A 24,689-nucleotide genomic window follows, 5' to 3' on the forward strand; every position below is an offset into this window, starting at 1 on the left:
ATCTTCCGCTTTCGTCACTTCCGGGTGAGACAGCCCGCTTCTGTCTGGCTGGGTGCTGTACGTGTTCAGTTCCCCCTTACTACATCTGTCTCCACAACTGCCTCTTCCCTGTTCCCAGCGGGAGGGACATGAGTGATCCTGGGCCACCGTCCCCAGACGGGGTCCTGGCAGGGCCACCCGACGGCATGGAGGACGGGGAGCCGACGTCGGGTACGTGCTGTGGGGCGTGGCGGGCGGCTGGGATCCGAGTGGGTGGGTCTCCGGGGCCGCTTCGCGGGAATTGGTGATTTTCTGCCGCTGCGGCCCGGAGGCTCTGGCCCCAGCGCGGAAGTGGGGAACTGCGGCGGCCCTTTGCCCAGCTGAATGGGTGGGGAGTGGGGGTCAGGAGGGGAAGCGTTTGGGGTGCCGTTGACGGTGAAGTCATTCTAAATTTGTATGTTTGCTCCAACGCATTATTTGTTGTACATTAGTGGTTGAGGGTGAATCTGTCGGAAGGATGAGTCAGTTCAGAGAATTGATGTATCCAGTATCATTGACCATTCACACATGAAATGCTCTTTCTTGTTGACTGTTCTGCATCCCCGTTCCTCCAGAAGCCTTTCTCAGCCCAAATTCTGCAGGGATTTAAATCCCTAATGTCATGAGGCATCCGTTCGACCTCCGGAATGGTACTGTTTATGCACCGTCTTTGGGAGAATTGAGAAAATAGTCATTCGAAGCAGTTTCTGTGTTCTGTGGTTCAGATGAGGAGCCCTGGATAAGAAAGACTGAAGGACTTTGGATGTGCCTTTTCTTTTACCTCCTATTCGAGAAATATGGCGGTTCCCTCAAAATAGTGCTCTCAGCCCTTTCTTAGTCTTGCTTTCCCTCTCTTCACACCTTCATAAATTGCTTCTATAAATATCATTTCTTTGTATATATGTGTTCTCTTACTCCATCTGCCTGCAGCTTGTGTTCTCTTACTCAATCGGCCTGCTGGTTACTTTGATATGGTTATTTTGCACCAACTTCACATACAGCATGTACGTAAATAAAAGATGTCTGATCCTATTAAGAGTGCCAAGTCACTCTCATTTTAAACTTTGACATTTCTCTTGACTCTTTCCTCTCACTTCCTACCTCTATTTAGTCTAGGGGATTCTACTATACAATTTCCATCTTCTTTTTGTATTTTCACCCATAACAGTTGTAAGGCTAGTCCACTTCCAGTTTTTTATTCTACTACATCTATCCTACTGCTCTCACATCACTTCCCCAAAATAAAGCCCCAGTCACAACATTTCCTTGCGTGGAAACCTTAAATAGTTCCTTACTACTTACTAAACAAAGGGCCAAACCGGTTAGATCGGCACCCAAGACTGGCCCCATAGTCTTATAGTTCACTACTGCATATACCCCATGCACCAGATACTCCAAACTACTTCTCTTTCCAGAGCAATCCTCTATTTTTACCTTTTCTTATGCTGCTTTCTTTACCTATATTGAATCCTTCTACTCCTGTTTTAGAATTCTTTCCCATTTGGAAATAGTAGCCCTCATAGAATGTTGGTAGGAGTGTAAATTGTGCCATTTCTTAGGAAGGAAGTTTTGCAATGTCTCTTTTAAAAAATGTGTAACTCCTTTGTCCCATCAATCTACTGAGAATTTACCTACAAAAAACAGTATGCAGAAACAGGCAAGGAAGCTCACTGTACTATTGCTTGAAATAGCACAAAGTGAAAATAACCCAAATACCCAAGGGTAGGTGTCTTAGTCTGTTTGGGCTGCTGTAATGGTACTATAGGCTGGGTGGTTTAAACAATAGACATTTTTGGAGGCTACAGAGTCAAAGATCTAGAAGCCAGCAGATTAGTTTCCTGGTGAGGTTCCTCTTTGATCGTGCAGGTGTCTGCCTTCTCACTATGTCCTAACATGGTGGAGGGAGTCCTGGTCTTTCTTCCCCTTCTTTGAAGGGCAGTACTTTCATCATGGGGCCCCATCCTCATGTCCCCATCTAAACCTAATCACTCTCTAAACGCCCTACCTCCACATACCGTTACTTTGGAGGTTAGGTTAGAATATATATATTGTAAGGGGGGTGGATTAATTGTTATTCTTTAAAGTTGAAATATCCTCATTATTTACCTGTAATACTTACATTTTCTAAAAAATTTTCTTTGAGTTGCTACTTGTGCTGTTAATGTAATCAAGCCTTAAGCAACTGCATTCATTCCCAGATATACTTTATTCACTTTCCCTCTGATGGTACATCATTAGCAATATCTATAAATGCTTCACTCTTCCCATTATGTTTTTCATTTGTGGAGGGCTTCAGTATATATTGCTCTTACCTATATGAATATTGCCTGGCAACTTTGAGAATTGCAAAGTTTGTTCGTGTTTCTCAGGATCAGAATAAAAACCATACTATTCTATTTCGATCTCTGAAAGCAAAATAAAAGCTTATTTTGAATATGACAGCATGTTGTTTTCCTCTTGCCAAAATTTATGTCTGTGGTAAAAACTGTATTTGGAGATGGGCTATGTGTTGTGATAAATGTATTCTGTAAAATGATCTAACTTGATGTTACTGATTATCACCAGATTATGATTAGAGAGATATTTCAGAGTTTAATATTAGTTTTCAAATGCTTTTAGAGTATAATTCCAATAATGTGACCATCTAACTTTTCTTTCTCATTCTAAACCACTGATTCTAAAATTTTACAAACCATTCATCAAACCCTGTTTAGAAATTGTTTTGTACTTTTCTTGGTAGGAGTGGAGTAGTGATTGTTGGGTATTCATTTTGAATGCCTTGCTAAGTACCTGCACTGTTACTACTCAAATGAGAAGCATGAGGCATAGTTCCTGACATCACATCTAGGTTTACACACAAGATGATTATTAAACAATATTTTCTAAACTAAGGTGCTTACTCTTAAGAGGAGAAATTTTCAGAGAATCTCTCTCCTAACAAATGACAAAGCAACCTCCCTTTTACATGTAAATAACATAATCAAGCTATATGCAAAATGAATGTTGATCCATATTTTCACTTCCATAATTTGCAAAGAAATATTTATGGGCATCGCATTTAAAAAGTATATATATATATATAATTTCTGCGTGCTTTTGAAAAGATTCATTTCTCACTTTTTCCCACTTTTAGGTCTCCGACTTCTTTAATGATCCATTGAAAACTGTAAATCCTCTGCCTTGAAAAATACATAAACATATAGAATTTTGCATATGTAATGTTCTTTTAACCTAGACTTTACCTTATACTAGTAATTTAACATATTTGGGTGCTCATAACGTGCTTTTTAGAGGATGCTCAGAAGGTAAGAGTTAAAATAGGAAAGGGAGGATACCTCTAGTGTCCTGTGTATGTGCTCTGAACCCACAGCCAGCCTCCTTCCCTCCCTCCTTACTACTCTCTTACCCCTGTGTCAGTGCAAAGCTTCCTGAATTTGATTTCTGCTTGTGGACAGGTTTCAGTGACACTTCTCCAGATGAAGGGTTAATAGAGGACATGATGGTAGAAGACAAAGCTGTGGAGCAACTGGCAGAAGGATTACTTTCTCACTACCTGCCAGATCTGCAGAGGTCAAAACAAGCCCTCCAGGAACTCACGTGAGCTAACCCAAGCCATAGATGCACTAATTTCCCCTCTGGCCTAGTCATAATTTACTGTATAACTATGCATTATATTAAGATATAATATTTTGTAACATTTCATACGATCGGGTATTTCTGTATCTTTAGTGATAGCAAGTGGGGGGTGGATGAGTATATAGTAAAGGTAAAAAAGTGAAATGAATACTCCTAGAGTGTTTGGTGTCTTTTAAGGAGTACCCCTAGATATTTTCTAGACTCATTGATTAGTTTTGGTGTTTTACCATTATTTTATGAAAATGTTGCCAACTGGGAATGTTGTGGGATGGTTATATATCTGTTTCAGAGTAGGATGGCAAAATTGCCTGTATAAAAGACAATTTGTTCTTAATCGCTGGTTCACATGACTTGCCAAATCCTTAGGTGTCTTTTTTTGAGGTGACCCATTTCATTCCTAGTATAACTAGATATTCCTGTATTGATTCCTAGTAACATTCCTAGTAGTCCTAGATAACTCTATTAGCAAATAAAGGATTGGGAGAGATGCTAAGAGAAGAGCAGGATAAGAATGGAATTCCTAGCGTGGGATAAGTATGCAAAATGTATGCTCTGACTTCACCACTTACCATGCAGAGACAGTGGACTGAGCTTCTGTTTCCCCTTGGATCAGGACCTCTCTGGATTGTGTAAACTGGCCTGTCGTTTCTTTTTGTGGTGGTCAGCTTTAAACTGGTTATGAATTGCTGCTGCTCTAATACCTACCTTTTGAAAACTTATCTCAAAAGCCTTTATTAGGGCAAAAGGAGAGGAATAATCAACAGCTATGTCCATTCAATAAATATTAGAAAATAATGTTGTAATCCTTGGATTTGAAGAAACTGCAAGCAAAACATACCTGGGTAATAATTATAGGAAAATGAGAATCAAGGTTTAATTGCAGAGTTTAATTGGTGAGAGCACTGGCTAAAATTTAGTGTTTTGAATAGCCCCAATTATCTTCCTAGGCACCCAGACAAATGATGATGATGATAGTAAAATCAGTTAGTGTTTATAACAATATATCCTACATGCCCAGCACTTTACATACCACATCTCAATTAATCCTGACACCTCCTTTGTGACATACCTAGTATTATCCCTGTTTACAATTGAGGAAACTGAGGTTCAGAGAGGTTAAGTATATTGACAAAGATTACACAGGTAGTGGTAGAATTAGCAGTTGGATATGATGAATAAGCAGTTGTTACATATCTTGAGTCTTAAGGAAAGATAAGCAAATTGCAGAGGAAAGAAAAAGAGAAATGTTTCCTAGTAGCTGCTGCTTTCATCCATCTCTCTACAAATTTCATGATTCATAAAGATTGGGGAAGGAATGCTGGACTGAGAGGTGCCTGCTTTCTAGTCCTGGCTCTATCTTAATCTTCCTTAAGTCACTTTTCCATTATAGAAACAGGCCTACATAGGTGAAGCAGAAGGTAGTGATACATAGAAATGAAGTTTACTTTGTAGCTAACGATAGGGAAGAAATATAATTTAGCTTTATATATAAGAAAGGTTATGAATATTCTTTTATATGTATTTGTCATTTAAGAACATTGGAAAGAAAGGAAAAAGAGGTTCTGGAATTCAGGTGCCTAAAAGTAGCCAGGGAGGCACAATTATGAATAGACTTAATGGCGTTCCCTTTGAGGTAATCCAGCCTTGGAAAATAGCTTTTTCCTCAGAGAATCATTCCTTAGATACTTCTTCAAGTCTTCATAATCACCGTCAGCACATTTACCAGATAATACAAAGCTTCAAAGGAATGAAAGTTTAATCATTTCTGCCCTACCATATTGTAGCTAAATATTCTCTTTAACTGTCTCCTAGAGTGTCTAAACTTATGGATCATGAAAGCACTGTACATACAATTACAGTTTTATTATAAAGAATATAGATCAGGACCAGCCAAAAGAAGAGTCATAGTCAAGGTCTGGGAGCATCCCAAACAGAGAGCTGTCCCTTCTGGCATATGAATGTGCTCACCAAGCAGGATGCCCTGAACTGAGCTTTGGTGTCTAGAAGTTTTTATAGGGCTTCATTATGTAGGCATAATTGATTGACTCATTGGTCATATAATTGAACTCAATCTCCAGCCTGCCTCCCTTCCCTGGAGAATGGGCTGATATATTGTATGGCTCAAATCCCCAAACCTTTAACCACATGATTCATCTTCCTGGCAGGACCAACCCCCATCTTGACCAGGGACCATCATAAGTCACCTCATTAGTATAAACTTAGGTGTGATCCAAGGGGCTCATGAATAACAAAGATGCTCCTGTTGTTTGGGAAGTTCCATGGGCCAGGAACCTAAGTCAAAGATCAAACATGTTCATAATTTCATGATTATGCAACAAGTATCTGTTCAGATCTTTTGCCCATTTTTAAATTGGTTGTTTATTTTCTCATTGTTGAGTTTTAATATTTCTTCATATACTTTTTGATACAAGTCCTTTATGTGTTTTGCAAATATTTTCTCCAAGTGTATGACTTGTCTTTCATTCTCTTAATGTCGTCTTTTGCTGAGCAGGCATTTTTAATTTTAAAAGTCTGACTTACCAATTCTTTCTTTCATGGATCATGCTTTTGGTATTGCCTGTAAAAATTCATTACCAAACCGAGGTCATACAGATTTTCTCCTGTGTTTTCTTTTAGGAATTTTAGAGTTTTACATTTTACATTTAGCTCTTTGATCTGTTTTGAGTTAATTCTTATGACAGGTATAATGTCTGTCTCTAGGTTAATTTCTTTGCACATCTATGTCCAGTTGTTCCCTCACCATTGTTGAAAATGCTGTCATTTCTCCACTGCATTACCTTTGCTCTTTTGTCAAAGGGCAGTGGACAGTATTGTGTGAGTCTTTATAAAGCTTTCTATGCTGTTCTGTTGACCAGTGTGTCTCTTCTTTCACCAATACCATGCTGTCTTGATTTCTGTAGTTTCATAGTAAGTCCTGAAATAGGGTGGTGTAAATCTTTGAACTTTATTCTTCTTCAGTATGTGTTGGCTCTTCTAGGTCTTTGCCTTTCCATGTGAATTTTAGAATCATTTTGTTGATATCTGCAAAATAAGTTGCTGGGATTTAAATTGAGATTGCATTGAATCCATAGCTCAAATTGAGAAGAATTGGTATCTTAATATTGAATCTTTTATTCCATGTACTTGGAATATCTCTACATTATTTAGGTCTTTAAATTTTTTCATTGGAATTACATAGTTTTTGCATATAGGTTCTAAACATATATTGTTAGATTTATACCAAATATTTCATCTGAGGGGGGGTTACTGTAAATGGTATTGATATTCAATTCTAATTATGCACTGCTGATATGTAGGAAAGCAACTGGCTTTTGTATCTTGAAACTTTGCTATACTCACATATTAGTTACAGGAGGGTTTTTTGCTGACTCTTTAGGATTTTCCACATAGGCAATCATGTCATCTGTGAATAAAGACAGTTTTATTCTTCCTTTCCAAACTGTATGCCTTTTATTTCCTTTTCTTGTCTTACTGAATTAGCTAGGACTCCCAGTACAGTGTTGATAGGAGTAGTGAGAGTGGACATCCTTCCTTTGCTTCTGATCTTAGGGAGAAAGCATCTAGCTTCTCACAAGTTGTTAGCTGTAGGGCTTTTTAGATGCTCTTTATCAAGTTGAAGAAGTTTCTCTTCCTAGTTTGTTGAGAGGGTTTTTGATCATGAGTGGGTATTAGACTTTGTCAAATGTTAATTCTTCACCAACTGATAAGACCATATGAGTTTTCTTTAGCCAGTTGATGTGTTGGATCACACTGATTGATTTTCAAATGCTGAACCAGCTTTGCATACTTGGAATAAATCCTACTTAGTTGTGGTGTATAATTCTTTTTATGTATGTTGGAATCAATGTATTATATTTTTTTAGAATTTTTGCATATATATTCATGAAAATTACTTGTCTGTAGTTGTCTTTTCTTGTAATGTCTTTATTTAGTTTTGGTTTTAGGGTACTGTCCTCATAGAATGAGCTAGGAAAGGTTTGTTTTCTGGGCGAGATTGTGGAGAATTGGTAAATTCTTCCTTATATGTTTGTTAGAAATCACCAGTAAAGCCATCTGGTCCTGGTATTTTCATTTTTGGAAGATTATTACTTATTATTTTAATTTCTCTAATAAATACAGACCTATTTAGATCATCTCTTTTTCCTTGTGTAAATTTTGGTAGTTTGTGTCTTTCGAGAAATTAGTCATTTCCATCTAAGTTATCAAATTTGTGGGTTTAGAGTTGTTGAAAGTACTCCTTTATTATCCTTTAATATCTCTGGGGTTAGTAACAGTGATTCCTCTTCTATAAATTTGTGTTAGTAGTTCGTGTGGTCTTTCTTTTTTTCCTTGTTATTCTGCCTAGAGGTTTATCAATTTTATTGATCTTTTGAAGAATCAACTTTTGATTTCATTGATTTTTCTCTATTATTTTCCAGTTGTAACAGCCTGTTTTTGCTATCTTGCTAATGTTGGATCATTGACTTGCTGGGTTCTCCTCTTATACATTCTGTGTTTGACTTTTGGTGGTGTCCAGTCAGAGCTGAAGGGTCAAACTTGAGCCCTTGGGGTATGTCAGACCCAGAGCTGGGTGGTGGAGGTGTTGGAGCTGACCATTAGTCTCTTCATTGCTATTAACTTTTTTTCATCATTGTTGTCTGTCTAGCATAATTTTGTAAGCAAGTCATGTCATATTCTTTTTTGTCTACAGTATTCTTTAAAATATTAATTAGGTGACCCCTCGGTGCCACTTACTCCTCTAATCCTGGCATATTGATATGGAGATGAAGTTGGCTTCCCTTCCTCAGTAGAAGGTTTTGAATCAAAATTTTAATGAGGAACCTTAGAAGTTACCTGGTTGACCCTCTCACTTTATGAATAAAGGAATTAGGAAATACAGAAAATAAATTTCCAATATCACACAACTAGTTACTGGAAGAGAATCTTGTGATTTTGTTTTTATTTTTATTTATCTCTTTTGACTTATCATCCCTTGATCTTGCATTTTTCCCAACTCTAAAAAGTCATTGCTCCTCATTTCCTTTGTGGCAATGCTGCAATTCTAATATATATAAAACATCAAGTGTCTTGGGCAAGGTAATATAAAAAATTTGGGGGAGATAATACAGAGAGTTGCTAGAAATAAGCAATAAAATAATTTTAAATGATTTGATAGTTTTAATTATTAGAATATGAAATTGAGGCAATAATAAAAGATACATTTAGTTATTAGAATATGACTTTGGAGTATTATTTTGAAAAAGATTATGCTAAACCAAATAAGCCTTGGAGAGTCAGTAAATTTTCAGCTTTATTTCTACCTTTAACATTAACCAAGATGAATGTGAACCAGCACTTAAAGTATGTAAAATTTATTTTGGCTGTTTGCTTGCAGACAAAACCAAGTTGTATTATTAGACACACTGGAGCAAGAGATTTCAAAATTTAAGGAATGTCATTCTATGTTGGATATTAATGCTCTGGTAAGTATGATTTAGTTGACGGAGCTTAGTGACAGCTTGTTTTAGAAATAGTTAGGTTATCCCCCCAAGTTTGTACTTATGTATATTTAGGGTCTTTTCTTTGAATTTTTAAAGTTTAGAATTTGCTGTTTAACAGGAAACCTTGATTTACATCGCTAGAACCAGAACTTTACTAGAACTTCCATGTCCTTTATGAGACCTAGAATGTTCCATTGTCTTGAGTTGTTTCTCCCAAATGTTGAATTTGTGAAAGGAAATTGAACTTATTTAAGAAAATCTGGAATAGAGCTGCTCATAATTAAAGACTTACAGAAGAGAACTAAGTAAGTAAGAAACTTTTGGGGTACTATTTTTCCTCTTAACCAAAGTGCATCTCTATCAATTACATGGTTTTTAAAATTAGCATTTTATCTAATTGTATGGCATTTTCATAATGCCGTAACAAATTAATATGGAAACTATAGAGACCCTTTACATCTTTCATTGTAAATGATGATAGTTGAAGTTTCATCAGAAGCTTCATAGCTTTTGATGAGCGGAACTAATACACTTTAAGAAAGAACTAATACACTTTGGGAATTAACAAAAATAAGGAACTTGTGGCTACCTCTCTCTTTACCTTGAACATTAGAAATGGCTTGGTTTGCATGATTTTGTGGACTTTCATACAGATGTCGAAAAACAGACTTTTCTCTGAACAATATGGCTTACTAATGTTTTCTTTTTATAAGAATCAAAAACAAAGTCCATCTTCTCTAGGATTAGGCAGAGGCCTTTGGTAGTAAACACAAAATCTCCTACTCAGTAGTTCCAGACTTGTGTGAAGGAGGTGGGCAAGGCTCCACTGACCTACTTTTGTCTTCCCTAGAGTTCATGTTGCAAAAGAATGAAGAGTCATTGAATGAAAGAATGATAAATGGCAGATGTAGTATAGCTGCCCCTTAAACAACATGGGGGTTGGGAGGGCTGATCCCTAAACAGTAGAAAATCTGCATATAACTTTTGACTCCCCCAAAACCTTAATAATAGTTTAGTGTTGACTGGAAGCTTTACTAATAACATAAACAGTTCATTAACACATATTTTGTATGTTATATGTATTACATGTGTATTTTTTACAATAAGCTAGAGAAAAATTTTTTTTCAAATTGTTGCATATTCCCCCAAATTTTCCAATATATTTATTTTTAAAAATCTGCCTATAAGTGGATTTTATCTGCACAGTCCTAGGATCAATTGTGCTGTTGCTTTGGTCTGAAGGAGAAGAAACTAAGTCTCCCTCTTTTTTCTTCTTAGCCCAAGAATGGTTTTGATTATCATTTAGGAACTGAAAACTGGAAGGCCCAGAGAGAAAGAGGGTCTGTGAGCTCTAGAGCTCTTCAGGCTATGACTTGATTTGTAACTATGAGGGTGGCTGTCTCTCTACTGACACTGCTCTCTTTTCTGTTATCTGGTCTTCCCTTTATGTCATCTTGCCTCCTGAGAATTAGGTGCTCTTTACCTTCTCTCCCATGTCTGGCTGAGACGGAAAGTCTATTACCATCACTCCTTGGGAAGAAAAGTGTCCCAACAGAGGTGATTGTGCTTGGTCTGACTTCAGAAGCCCAGGCGCTGACCAGATTGGCCCCTAGCCCTCTCATGGACTTTTCTCTGGCTGTGACTTGGTTTTTTTTCCTGATAGGCAGACATTTTGCTTAACCGTTCTGTGGCTCAGGATCTCCCTTGTAAAGATGGCAGAGAGTGTTTACTTTTCTTAAATGAAACTAATAGCATTATTGGATGGTTTACTAAAATTTTACAATTATATTGCATGTTTTTAAAGCAAAATGTTATCTGTACACAATATAAATGTCTATTTTATGTTTAGTAACTTTTTTAACAACCTGAACTGAATCAAGTGTTTTCAAAAGCCTACTAATAGTTTAAATGGAATTAAATATGGAGATAAGACTTTAAAAAATTTGACCTATTTAGTAAGAGTGAACTGTAATTGAGGCATTAATTTTTTTATCCATTTTGATATTTTGGTCTATTTTAACTTGACTTTTTGTGTAATTTTTCATGTTAAGTTCACTGAAGCTAAACACTATCATGCCAAATTGGTGAATATAAGAAAAGAGATGCTGATGCTTCATGAAAAGACATCAAAGTTAAAGGTGAGTTGAAAGTTATATCACATTCTTTATAAAAGTAGAGGTTTAATTACCTGTTTTTCTTAACTATTCATTTCCTGACTTCTTATATATCAATATACAATAACATTCTTATTCTTGGTACATTGTTTTCTTTTCAAACACATTCTTTTGATCCCACTCTGTGTTTTCTACTAATGGTTAGGCTAGTAGGCTTGTATTCTCTGAATTTCACTGCAATTCTCATTTAATAAGAGTTTGGAGTAACAAACTTTTTTGTATCAAGGGGATCTTAAATTACCCAGAACAAATTTAAAAGTTAAATATGAAATTTATTAATATGTATTGATTACTTCAAGTCAAAGCATTATTACTTTTTTTTTATGAAGGTATCATGGATACACAATCTTATGAAAGTTTCACGCGAGTAACATTATAGTTTCAAAATTCACCCATATTATCAAGTCTCCCCTGCCACCCCATTACAGTCACTGTCCATCAGCATAGTAAGATGTTATAGTGCCATTACTTGTCTTCTCCGTGCTATACTGCCTTCCCCGTGACCTACCTATATTATGTGTGCTAATTATAGTGCCCCTTAGTCCCCTTCTCTTTCCCTCCCCATCCCCTTCCCTTCGGTAACTATTAGTCCCTTCTTGGAGTCTGTGAGTCTGCTGCTGTTTTGTTCCTTCAGTTTTTCTTTGTTCTTATACTCCACAAATGAGGGGAATCATTTGGTACTTGTCTTTCTCCATCTGGCTTTTTTCACTGAGCGTAATACCCTCCAGCTCCATCCATGTTGTTGCAAATGGTAGGATTTGTTTTCTTCTTATGGCTGAATAATATTCCACTGTGTATATGTACCACATCTTCTTTATCCATTCATCTACTGATGGATACTTAGGTTGCTTCCATATCTTGGCTACTGTAAATAGAAAAGCACTATTACTTTTATTTATTTATTTATATTTTATATTTTTATTAAGGTATCATTGATATACACTCTTATGAAGATTTAATATGAAAAACATTGTGGTTACTACATTCACCCATATTATCAAGTCCCCCCTATACCCCACTGAAGTCACTGTCCATCAGCATAGTAAGATGCCACAGAGTCACTTCTTGTCTTCTCTGAAAGCACTGTTACTTTTAAATTAGGCCATAACCTATAAGCCTTGATTATTCTCTTGGTTTTTAAATTTGTTTTGACATAGAAAAGAGCACTTAAACTTCAGCAGAAGAGGCAAAAAGAAGAGTTGGAAAGGGAGCAGCAACGAGAGAAGGAATTTGAAAGAGAAAAGCAATTAACTGCCAAACCAGCTAAGAGGACATGAAAAGTTGAATGTGTTTGTGTTCTTCCTTCCCCATCCCATATTCTTTGTATTTAAGATGACCTAAGTGTAGATTGAAGTTATGGTAGTGCCTTATCAGATTGTGTCACATTTTGAAATCCTCTCCCTGGTGGTGCTGTCTCTTTATCTTCATTTCAGCCATTAAAAGAAAAAGGTTCTTTTCTTTTTGGATATTTATATGTAATTTTTTAACTTCTGTTTTGCTTAATTTTAAAATTCATTATTTTGGCCTTGAATAATTTATAAGGAAAATGGTTTGGCCATTTTAACAGTCTAGACTCTTAGTGGTTAAAAATTAGTCTGAATTTTTTAGCTTCTTAATATATGTGGATTTAAAAGTTTCAGTTTCTGACTTATGGAACGACTTCCCTTTTTGGTAGTACAATGCTTGTTTTTGGCAGTTGCCTTTTCATTGCTTGGTTAAGAAGAAATACCAACTGTTTAATTACATATGTCCCTGGAAAGAAGGTAGTATAAGCCTTTGTGAAGAACGTGATAGAAAAGTGTGCACACAGGAAATAATAGCATCTTAGACATAGGATAGGTGAGTAAGATGCCAGATAGATTCCACTAACCATGTACCCTGTCTGCTTCCTAGCTTTGCTGTTGCTGTTCAGTTCTTATGTGTTTCTGGGTTCCAAGTAGATTATATCTATGTCTAAAGTTCGTTGGAGGTGGTAGAGCTCTCATATACTCATATATGCTTAAATATTTATAATACTTAGTAAGAGTTGTGACACACTGAGATGCCGTTGTCTAAGACACAGATAAGATAATGACTCCAGCTTCCCAAATGGAAGGTCTGGTCACTAATTCTATCTATTCTCTGATTTTCTGTTTGGCCTTGCATGTCATTACTTTTTCTGTGGTCTTAAAACATTCTTAAAGTAGAATGATACATACTAATTACTTGTTTAATAGACGATGACAAGAATCATGAAAAGTTAGGGAATAGCTTCTTCACAACACTTCAGCATGATACCTGTAGTGTTTTCTAGGCCCTCTGCCTCTGCCCCCAGTATTAGAGGTAGAAACTTATGTGAGGGAAATATTATGATGCTTTGTTGTTTAAAATTGAGAGTATATTATTGACTGTTTTAGTATAATTTAATATCCAAGTGGTCTCCAATCTCTATTACATAGAGTCTGTACAGAACCTGTAAAGGTGTGTGATTAGAATGTGTATCTTTTGTAATCTATGTGACATTTTTGGTAAGCTGGAATCACTACCTCTGATCATGTGTGAGGCTCGTGATGGAGAAGGCATTCGAGTTGAGTGCTAAGAACTGGCCTGTTTAAAGGTTTAGATAGCTTAAAAGTCTTTCCCTTCTTTAATGAATGAATTGTGATCTCACAATTCGCTTGACTTTGACCTTACATTTAGGAATATAAATATTTTTTATTTGAAAGGCTACACATCGCCCTCAAACACTAGCTAAAACTACCTAGGGCAGGTTTTATTAGCACATGTAGGACAATGTCACCTAAATTGCTGAATGTACTCATTTGTAACCTGACACAGGCTGCCCATTGTTTCTCAGAGTGGTTTGTGGACCTGCTGCAGTGATTAGTGACAATGCTGGTTCCTGAACACCACTCTCAATCTACTGAAACAAATCTGTTTGTTTTCTATTACGCTTTTTTTTTTTAAGTTTCCCCAAGTGATTCTGATGTGCCTTAAAAGTTGAGAACTACTGATGTAGGGGTCTAGGTGAGATGTTCTCACACTAGGCTGTGTCATTATGACCTGGGAACTTTAAAAGGAACCAGACATGCTGGAAGATTCTGTTCTTCCAGACAAGTGGAAGAACACTTACAGGTAGGGCCTGTGCATATTTTAAAGAGCATCTCAGATAATTCTGATGCAAGGAACCACTGATCTGGACTATCTAGTAGTTCATATTTATAAGGAATGAAATAGTTTAGAAGCTATTCAGTAACTCAAGGGATTAAACCTATGAAATTCTGAAGTGCTGCTTTTGATACATAGTCAGATTTAAGACTGAAACAGATAACAGGCAGGAAATAGATACAGAATTCTGGATAATTAACTGAACTTTTGTGATCTGTATTATTTAGATCATGTTTATTGAATGAATGGCAAGGTCCATGTACTTTGAGAATTGTATTTAAGTTTTAAAGATTCTTTAAACTGTCAAAAATACATATTAGTATCTATTTTCAGGTTAATTGTAAATTAGAAGTACTGTTACCCTGGTAATTAAATCTAAAACTTCAACTGTATTTCAGAGGCATAAAAACATACCTTACTGTCTATACCTGAATGGAACCCTTGTAATTAGTCTTGTGTTTTTGTATAAAATAATGAATTGGCATTTTGGTTGAAAAATGTTTCTTTTGTTTTTTTGGTTGAAAAAATTGCCTTTGTTTTGAAACTATATCTCATATGTGCTGAACTAAAATGATGGGAGTTAATTTTGTACTTTACTTTGCAGTAAGGTGTCATGTAAATATGCAGGCATTGAATGTAATATGGATTGTGATGGATACAGTCTATAAATATGCCAGTTATATACCGTCATACGATTATCTGGTTTTGAGCTTGTAGAACGAGGGCTACTTTTTACACATTTAATTAAAAAAGGTTCCTGAATTAATTCAGTGTCATTTATCAAGCACTATCATGTACATAGCATGGTATACGTCCCTTTACTTACATTATTTCAAATACTCCACTCCTTTGCTTTTCTGTCCTGTCATCTTCCTCATGATGTCCTCTGCAAATTGTATCACAGAATGACCGTCTACTCATGAAACCTTTTCAAAAGGTGTTAGAAAGTGTGGTGAACAGATACTAGTTGAAATAACCCTCTTCATAAAGTTCTTCACTATTTGAGAATAAAAATAATAGCTACTGATTTTAGTAGTTTGGTAGAGAGGCTTCACAATGATCACTGCATGTATAACTTATTAGTATGGAAATTTCTAACTAAAAGAATATTTTAAGGCAAGTTTTTTGTTTTTTGTTTTAGCCTGGGAGTCCTTGGGCCTCTAGGAGAGGGACTTCTGTGGATGGCATTTGGATGGGATGTGAACTCTCATAAATTTCTCACAGAGTTTTGTATATGTATGTTTCCCAGGATTGGTCTGTGGATTTCATTAGATTCTTTTATATATATAAAATTTCCTCCAAAGCAATGATTCTTAATCATTAAACCTCCAAACCTCACTGTGCACCTATCTTAAAAGTTACTGAGTTTCTAGGTTTTCCTTTTGGATGAAGATAGTTCCTATGTTATATATTGTTCAGATATTATGTTTGTACAAGTTAATCAGATATTAAAATTTGTTCTCTTGTTAGCTTATTCATACTGTTTTAGCTCTGTTTGCATGTATGAGGCCAGATGCCATTTTATCATCTTCAGGTTATCATCTGGGTGAGACTAGATTTATATTGAAAGCCGTTAAGAGAGTGAAGGGAGTAGTGAAGGGAGACAGTTCTAATGACGAGTTTAAAAAGCGCTTAAAACAGAAATGCCAAAGAAGGAAAGACAACCAGAAAATAGGTAAAATTTGGAGCTGGGTCGGGGATTAATCAAGAAAGAGAGAAGGAAAGGCCAAGACTAAAGTAGAAGGGAAAGGTAATATATCTTTTGTATGCCCTGAATAAGGGAGGCTTAATGGCATGTAAAAAACAATAAATTAATGCTACCAACCTATTTTAGGCTAAGGCCACCCCTACTATCAATTCATGGTAAACTGAAGCAAAGGTAGCTAGCTGTTGATTCTGGTTTAGATCATAAATATACTTACGTGTTTCAGGAGGCCTGCAGTGCTTAGATCCGGATAAGGATGGGTCTGAAAATCACTGTGTATGTATGGGTGCTGCTCACTCCTATTGTAGATTTGAGTTTTATTAGAACTGGAAAAGACAGTCAAAAAGTATATTGAACACTCTGTGCAAGGGAATACTAAGCAATAAAAATGTGTCCCTGGCCTCTGCTTTGATCATAAAACTTAAAATTTTAAAGTATATAGGTTCTCAGTAACATAGTGGGTAGCTAGGATTGTGGTCTCTGAAGTCAGACTGGTGTAGTTTATATTCTTGCTTCATTTGGGGTCTTGGATATGCTGTGCACCTCAGTTCCCAAAACTGTAAGGTTGGGATGAGTGTTACTGGCTTCATAAGATTATGAGGCTTTATGATAGCCAGATAAAAGTTCTTAAAATAGAGCTCAAGAAATATTCAATGTTACATTATAGCATCTTGAAGTATTGGGGGGGGGGTGTCCTTATTTTGGCCCTTTTCGCATGTCTGTTTTTGCTCACGGTATTTCCGCTGTCCAGGGTCCTTCATCCTATAATGTCTGCCTGTGGACACTTGTTTTTTTCTTTGCAACTCAAATGCCACTTCTTTATGGTTTTTCAAATCACCTCTCAAAGAGTTTCCTTTTTCTTGTTTTCTGTAGTAATAATACATTTGCCTTTGCAGTGCCTGGCTTATGGCTGATGTACTAATCAGGGTTCTCCAGAGAAACAGAGCCAATAGGATGTGTGTGGAGAGAGGGACTTATTTTAAGGAATTGTCTTGCATGATTGTGGAGTTTGGCAATCCAAAATCTGAAGAGTTGATGTAGCTTAAGGTTAAAGGCAGTCTGGAGGCAGAAATCCCTCTTCCTCAGGAGACCTCAGTCCTTTTCTCTTGAGGCTTTCAACCAATTAATTGAGGTACACCCACATTCTGGAGGGTACTCTTGAAGTCTACTCATTTATTTATTTATTCTTTCTTTCTTTCTTAAGGTATCATTTATATACACTCTTCTGAAGGTTTCACAAGAAAAACGTGGTTACTACATTCACCCTTATTATTGAGTCCCTCCCATACCCCATTGCAGTTACTGTCCATCAGTGCAGTAAGATGCCACAGAGTCACTACTTGTCTTCTTGTCCTACACTGTCCTCCCTGTGACCCCACACACACCATGTGCACTAATCATGATACCCCACAATCCCCTTCTACCTCCTTCCCCACCCACCCTCCCCACCCCTCCCCACCCCTCCCCTTTGGTAATGTTAGTCCCTTCTTGGAGTCTTGAGAGTCTGCTGCTGTTTTTTGTTCCTTCAGTTTTGCTTCGTTGTTATACTCCACAAATGAGGGAAATCATTTGGTATTCATCTTTGCCTGGCTTATTTAACTGAGTATAATACCCTGTAGCTCCATCCATGTTGTTGCAAATAGGATCTGTTTGTTTCTTATGGCTGAATAGTATTCCATTGTGTATATGTACCATATCTTTATCCATTCATCTACTGATGGACACTTAGGTTGCTTCCATGTCTTGGCTATTGTAAATAGTGCTATAATAAACATAGGGGTGCATATGTCTTTTTGAATATGAGAAGTTGTTTTTCTTGGGTAAATTCCTAAAAGTGTAATTCCTGGGTCAAATGGTATTTCCTCCATACTGCTTTCCACAATGGTTGAACTAGTTTACATTCCCACCAGCAGTGTAGGAGGGTTCCCCTTTCTCTGCATCTTCACCAACATTCGTTGTTCCTAGTCTTTTCGTTGTTGGCCATCCTAACTGGTGTGAGGTGATATCTCATTGTGGTTTTAATTTGCATTTCCCTGATAATTAGCGATGTGGAGCATCTTTTAATGTGCCTGTGGGCCATCTGAATTTCTTCTTTGGAGAAGTGTATGTTCATATCCTCAGCCCATTTTTAATAGGATTATTTGCCTTTTGGTTGTTGAGGCATGTGAGTTCTTTATATATTTTGGATGTTAACCCCTTGTTGGGTATGTCATTTACAAATATATTCTCCCATACTGTAGGATGCCTTTTTGTTCTGCTGATGGTGTCCTTTGCTGTACAGAAGTTTTTCAGCTTGGTGTAGTCCCATTTGTTCATTTTTGCTTTTGTTTCCCTTGCCTGAGGAGATACGTTCAGGAAAAAGTTGCTCATGTTTATATTCAAGAGCTTTTTGCTTATGTTTTCTTCTAAGAGTTTTATGATTTCATGACTTACATTCAGGTCTTTGATCCATTTTGAGTTTACTTTTGTGTATGGGGTTAGACAATAATCCAGTTTCATTGACTTGCATGTAGCTGTCCAGTTTTGCCAACACCAGTTGTTGAAGAGACTGTTATTTCCCCATTGTATATCCATGGCTCCTTTATCATTTATTAATTGACCATATATGCTTGGGTTTATATCTGGGCTCTCTAGTCTCTTCCATTGGTCTATAGTTCTGTTCTTGTGCCAGTACCAAATTGTCTTGATTACTGTGGCTTTGTGGTAGAGCTTGAAGTCAGGGAGCATAATCTCCCCAACTTTATTTTTCCTTCTCATGATTGCTTTGGCTATTTGGGGTCTTTTGTGGTTCCAAATGAATTTTAGAACTATTTGCTCTAGTTCATTGAAGAATGCTCTTGGTATTTTGATAGGGTTTGCATTGAATCTGTAATTGCTTTAACAGGATGCCTATTTTGACAATATTAATTCTTCCTGTCCATGAGCACAGGATGTATTTCCATTTATTGGTATCTTCTTTAATTTCTCTCATGAGTGTCTTGTTTTCAGAGTATTGGTTCCTTGGTTTCAGTTCCTTGGTTAGGTTTATTCCTAGGTATTTTATTCTTTTTGATGCAATTGTGAATGGAATTGTTTTCCTGATTTTTCTTTCTGCTAGCTCATTGTTAGTATATAGGAAGGCAACAGATTCTGTGTATTAATTTTGTATCCTGCAACTTTGCTGAATTCAGATATTAGTTCTAATAGTTTTGGAGTGGATTCTTTAGGGTTTTTTATGTACAATATCATGTTATCTGCAAACAGTGGCTGTTTAACTTCTTCCTTACCAATCTGGATGCCTTTTATTTCTTTGTGTTGTCTGATTACCATGGCTAGGACCTCCAGAACCATGTTGAAAAAAAGTGGGGAGCATGGGCATCCCTGTCTTGTTTCCAGTCTTAAAGGAAAAGCTTTCAGCTTCTTGCTGTTAAGTATAATGCTGGCTGTGGGTTTGTCATATATGGCCTTTATTATGTTGAGGTACTTGCCCTCTATACCCATTTTGTTGAGAGTTTTACCTTGAATGGATGTGGAATTTTGTCAAATGCTTTTTCAGCATCTATGGAGATGATCATGTGGTTTTTGTCCTCCTTTTTGTTGATGTATTGGATGATGTTGATGGATTTTCAAATGTTGTACCATCCTTGCATCCCTGGAATAAATCCTACTTGATCATGATGGATGATCTTTTTGATGTATTCTTGAGTTCAGTTTGCTAATATTTTGTTGAGTATTTTTGCACCTATGTTCATCATGGATATTGGTCTGTAATTTTCTTTTTTTGTGGTGTCTTTGCCTGCTTTTGTTATTAGAGTGATGCTGGCCTTGTAGGATGAGTTTTGGAGTATTCCCTCTTCTTCTACTTTTTGGAGCACTTCAAGGAAGATGGGTATTAGTCTTCACTAAATGTTTGATAAAATTCAGCAGTGAAACCATGTGATCCAGGGGTTTTGTTCTTAGGTAGTTTTTTGATTACCAGTTCAATTTTGTTGCTGGTAATTGGTCTGTTCAGATTTTCTGTTTCTTCCTGGAGCAGCCATGGAAGGTTGTATTTTTCTAGAAAGTTGTCCATTTCCTCTAGGTTATCCAGTTTGTTAGCATGTAATTTTCATAGTATTCTCTCATAATTCTTTGTATTTCTGTGGTGTCTGTAGTGATTTTTTCCTTTCTCATTTCTGATTTTGTTTGTGTGTGTTTGAAGTTTCTTCATTTAAATGTTAGTCTCATGTAAAAAGTACCTTCACAACCACATTTAGACTGGCACTTGACTAAATATCTAGGTACCATGGTCTGACTGGATTACATAAATGCCAAATAAGGAATATTACAAGATTAAATTCCTGCCATGCAAACATGGGGCAGAAGCCTGTAATCCTAGATAATCCAAGCCATGGCTTTCATGTATAATTACATATTCAGTTAGACTAAAAAAATAATGACAGTGAGTTCCAAGATCTTGGGCAAATGAGCTCAGAAATAATAAGTATACTGGGCTGTAGAAAAATAGAAGCCACATCTACTGTTTAGGTTTATACCTTGTTTATCAAACTAGGGACTGTTCTGTCAAAAATAGCTCCAAGGAAGAGGTGGACAGTTTGGAGCAGGCTGAACAGGTGAGCATAACCTTGACTTGCAACCTGATAAAGCACAGAGGGAATAATCATGCCATCTTGTGGTACTCTTTCCCCTAGTTCTACAAATTCTAGTATTGTCTCAGTTTAACGAATTTTGGCCTAAGTATTTTTGAGTAGTTATTTAGGTAAGTCAGCATTTTCTGCATGGTCTAAATTTTTGTTTAAATGGTGAGATGTTTGAAAGTGATTTGTGTGAAGCATTTGATAAGGCTTGAAACTATATTTTTCTAATATTTTGAGTCTTAGTTTGATGTTGGGCTTGAAGGTTTTTTTGTTTTTGTTCTTTTCCTTCTCCAATCACGTAGTCTGTTATCATCAACTATGCTCAGAATCCTCTTCTAAGAAAAACATTCCAGGCCAAAGATCGTGCTGAGGACAATGGTCCTAGGAATTCTGTTTTTCATTCTCCTGACCCTGTATGTACATCAGGCCTCAGTGGATGCGATCTGGGATGGGCATCTGAGCCAATGGCAGTCAACCCATGGGCTAACTGGTAAAAAATGAACCTGGCAGGAAAAACTCTGCCTAGGTGAAAACTGTAGAGAATCTTACTTGTCTAGTTACTGTCTTGGGAATTAGAATACTCAGAGAAAATCAGCCCTTTAGTAATTGAAGGAAAAATGAGAAGAAACATAGAAGCAGTCAGAGAACAGCTGAATGTTAAGTAGGGAGATGAACTTGTGTTTCTGGAAGGGGACAAGGTCATCAGACCCCTCAAAATGCCATGGATTCTGGCCGTTTTTACTGTACAAAGTCCTGTGTGACATGGCTGCTGGGCTTTTCTTGCTTCCTATGGGATTTGATGACTGGGCTAAGATTCTTGTTTTCCACAGATATTTTACAATACCACCCTCCCATCCCCTACTTCCTCCCTTTATGAGATAACCTTAACAAATCCCCATTTATTGCAACTGTAAGCACCTAACATTGTCATTGTCTTTTAGGTTGCTCTAGCATGTTATATTTTTCAGTGTTTTAATATGTATTATTTAATAAGGGTGTTCCTTAGGAGTTTATGTATTTCCATGCCTGACAGTCCAGTAATTTAAGGAAGGAGGTAACAATGACAGCACCCATATGCAGTCCTGTTCTCAGCCACCAGCTGTTCTCGTTGCTTTCTGGGGTTTTCCCTTGTTTTGTCCAATTTTTTAGAGTATTCTCATCTCTGGCTGGATTTCTAGTCCCAGTTCTACTTCCAGCTCCTTCCCAAGCCTAAAATTCAAAGTCTTAGTTCTGTTGAGCATCTGTTATATGCCAGGTGCTGAACACATGTTATCTCTTAGCAGCCTGAATAGATTATTACCATCACACCATATTCTTAACACCAATTTACAGCTGAGGACAACTGAGACACAGTGAGTCTGAATAACACTGCCCAGGTCACACAGCCGCAAGTGATGCAACTGGGATTTGATTCTGGGGAAAACTCAAAGCTACCACATTGCTGGTGAATTTTCTTGGGCTGGAGACCCTAGAACAGACATAGAAATAGACCTCAGGGGTTTTACTTTAAATCTTTTGGTAAAACTATAATAATAATAAGGAATTATATGGATATACCATTTCCTCTGCTAATTCTCTTAATCCAATCTGATAGTACTATAGAACAGAAGGGGAGGAGGCATGAGTTTCCCTTCTAGGAGAGAGCTTATTAGGAAAAATGCCCAGAATTCTTTGATTTTCCTGCAAGGCTGTTTAATCATAGACCATGAAGTTCTACACCTTTCTGGTAGAAGCATGCAATAGAGAGGACTAGAACTGGGTGAGTGGTTCAGGAGCCTTTCCTTGAAGTGATGGTAGTCTGTACTAGACAGAAGAAATGGAGAGCTGCTCAGATGAATCCTAAGGTCTTTAAATTTGCCCTCAGAAGTGGAAGCAGGGAGGAGAATGAAGTCAGATGCTTCTTTCCTGTCTGGATTAAAAATGTGGTAAAGAATGAGGAGATGAGGCACACGAGTCACACTGCCTCTTTGCAGTGTGCCCTGCAGCCCTCTTATTCTGCTGACACAACCTTCTTTCCCCAAGAGAGGTGCCATCCTGAGCATCAGCTTGTGCCACCTTGCAAGTCAGACCTGTTAAAGATACAGATGGGCATTTAAAGCACACCGTGTCACACCCACCCTGATCTTTGTTCTGTCTTTATTGTGGCTATGAGAATATGCCCCACAGATTTCTGACTACAGGGACCATAACTGACCACGATTCCCAGCTGTGCTGCTTTGAGACCTATCTGCATTTGAGCTGAGGCAGGTTTCCTACAGGCTGCTCCTAGCCAGTGGTTGGCTCCTTGAAGATATGGGACTTCTCTGACTTGCTCAAGGACTCCCCATTGGTTTTGCTGAAACTCTGCTCAGCAGTTTAGGATACTTCCTTCCAACTTTTCTTCCTTCTCTTATTCATTCGGGCAGACAGTACAGGGAGGAATAAAGGGTAGGGAAGTGGGCATGCTGGAAGGGCCATGTTATGTAAGGCCAAAAGCCCCACCAGAGGGTATGTCCCATGAGAAGGCAAACAGGCCACACCATTCACCAAGCCATTAGAGTGCACTGCTCAGGGGGTACCAACATCACTAAAGTTCTGTGGTCCAGGGATGCTGGGGGAGAGCTGGTTAGAGCTCATGTGGTGACAGAGGCCAGGAGGTGGCACTTCACTGTCACAGCCAGGAGCCATATTTACCCAACCAAAAGGCAAGGTTGGAGGGCAGTCAGTGGGCTTTAGCAGCAGGGGTTTGTGGAGATGGTTAATGAAGCATGGTTACAATTTTGAACCTAGTGGCAAAATAAGCAGACAGTGGACAAGGGTGCTGCTAAACGTCTGTACTGGGTCAGCAAACATTTTAGGCAAAGGGCTAGATAGTTTTGGACTTGGCAGCTCATACACTGTCTGTCACAACAGCTCAACTCAGCTGTTGTAGCACAAGAGCAGCCATGGATGTGTAAACAAGTGAAGGAAGGAAGCTGTGTTTCAATAAAACTTCATTTACAGAAACAGGTGGTTGGCTGCATTTTGCCCATAGGTCATTGTTTCCTGATCCCCCTTAAAAAAAAAAAGTGGGGGGCAAAATTGGAGGAATAAAAGGCTGAGGACAAAGGTCAAGATCTCTTGCTCAGTTTCCAGACTTCAGTGAATTTTCAGATCTGGGACCCACTGACTAAAGAGGTAGCTGGAGGAGGGACCCTGGAACATTGTGGCAAATACACAGTCCTTTCTCAAAGGACACTATGGCCATTTACTTGGGTGACTGTACACTAGGACTATTGGACACAAGTTGTGGGTTGACATCAATACTTAGAGACCCAAAGGATCATCATGGCCCTCCTGGTTGAATGGAGGGGCCTATGAGGACCAGGTAAGAAATGAGGCCCTGGATAAAGTCCAGCTTGCAATGGGCTCACTGTAGCCACAGATCCGCGCAGTAGTCAGACTGCCTCTTTTCCCACCACTGACACCTTGAAAACCATGGGGATTGGCTGGCAGAGCTGCCTGTACTGGTTTGGATTTGTTGCAATACCCTTTCCTGTTTCACCCCCATGCAAAGCTGGCGGCCTTCTGTGTTACCCAATATATGAGCCAGAGAAATATCCTTGGGGAGGAATGTGTTGCCTCCAGAGTGCAAAGAAGTCCACAAAGCACTGTACTTCCTTTGTGACAGGGTTTGTAATTTCTTTTACTTTAGAAGGGGATATCCCAGAATGCCCCTGATCACTGGACCTCTAAAAATGTCACTGAAATGGTCTGTTTCTGACTCCTCACTGAGTTTATCTCTCATCCTTTGATGTGCATGCATCTTGCTGAGTTCTACAGCATACTAGCTCCCTCTTGCTCATCCTGCCCAATCAGCTCGATGTCATCAGTGCAATGGATCAATGTGATACTCTCTTGGGTATCTAAGAGG

At 37.8% G+C, this 24,689-nt stretch overlaps 2 protein-coding genes across 2 annotated transcripts in view; both read left to right on the forward strand.

Moving 5' to 3' along the window:
- The first annotated feature begins 5 nt into the window (after positions 1-5).
- On the forward strand, positions 6-15,242 carry BLOC1S6 (biogenesis of lysosomal organelles complex 1 subunit 6). Its single transcript, XM_036905433.2, has 5 exons — positions 6-210; positions 3,474-3,615; positions 9,050-9,137; positions 11,207-11,293; positions 12,487-15,242. The coding sequence occupies exons 1-5, from the start codon at positions 129-131 to the stop codon at positions 12,604-12,606; spliced, it is 519 nt and encodes a 172-aa protein (XP_036761328.1). The 5' UTR covers positions 6-128; the 3' UTR covers positions 12,607-15,242.
- Positions 9,085-24,689, forward strand: part of SQOR (sulfide quinone oxidoreductase) — a 67,400-nt gene continuing 51,795 nt past the window's right edge. Inside the window, exons 1-2 of the mRNA XM_036905428.2 lie at positions 9,085-9,137; positions 11,207-11,293. The gene's annotated coding sequence lies outside the window, so the exon portion shown is untranslated. The remainder of the gene's footprint in view (positions 9,138-11,206; positions 11,294-24,689) is intronic.

Source organism: Manis pentadactyla, chromosome 11 (assembly GCF_030020395.1).
Source record: "Manis pentadactyla isolate mManPen7 chromosome 11, mManPen7.hap1, whole genome shotgun sequence".
Lineage (NCBI taxonomy): Eukaryota > Metazoa > Chordata > Mammalia > Pholidota > Manidae > Manis > Manis pentadactyla.

Excerpts from the sequence above, each read along its gene's own strand:
- BLOC1S6 (XM_036905433.2), top strand. The coding sequence starts at position 129 with ATGAGTGATCCTGGGCCACCGTCCCCAGACGGGGTCCTGGCAGGGCCA. Across the intron at positions 9,138-11,206 it reads TGTTGGATATTAATGCTCTG|TTCACTGAAGCTAAACACTA; the intron begins GTAAGTATGATT and ends TTTCATGTTAAG. Across the intron at positions 11,294-12,486 it reads AAAAGACATCAAAGTTAAAG|AAAAGAGCACTTAAACTTCA; the intron begins GTGAGTTGAAAG and ends GTTTTGACATAG.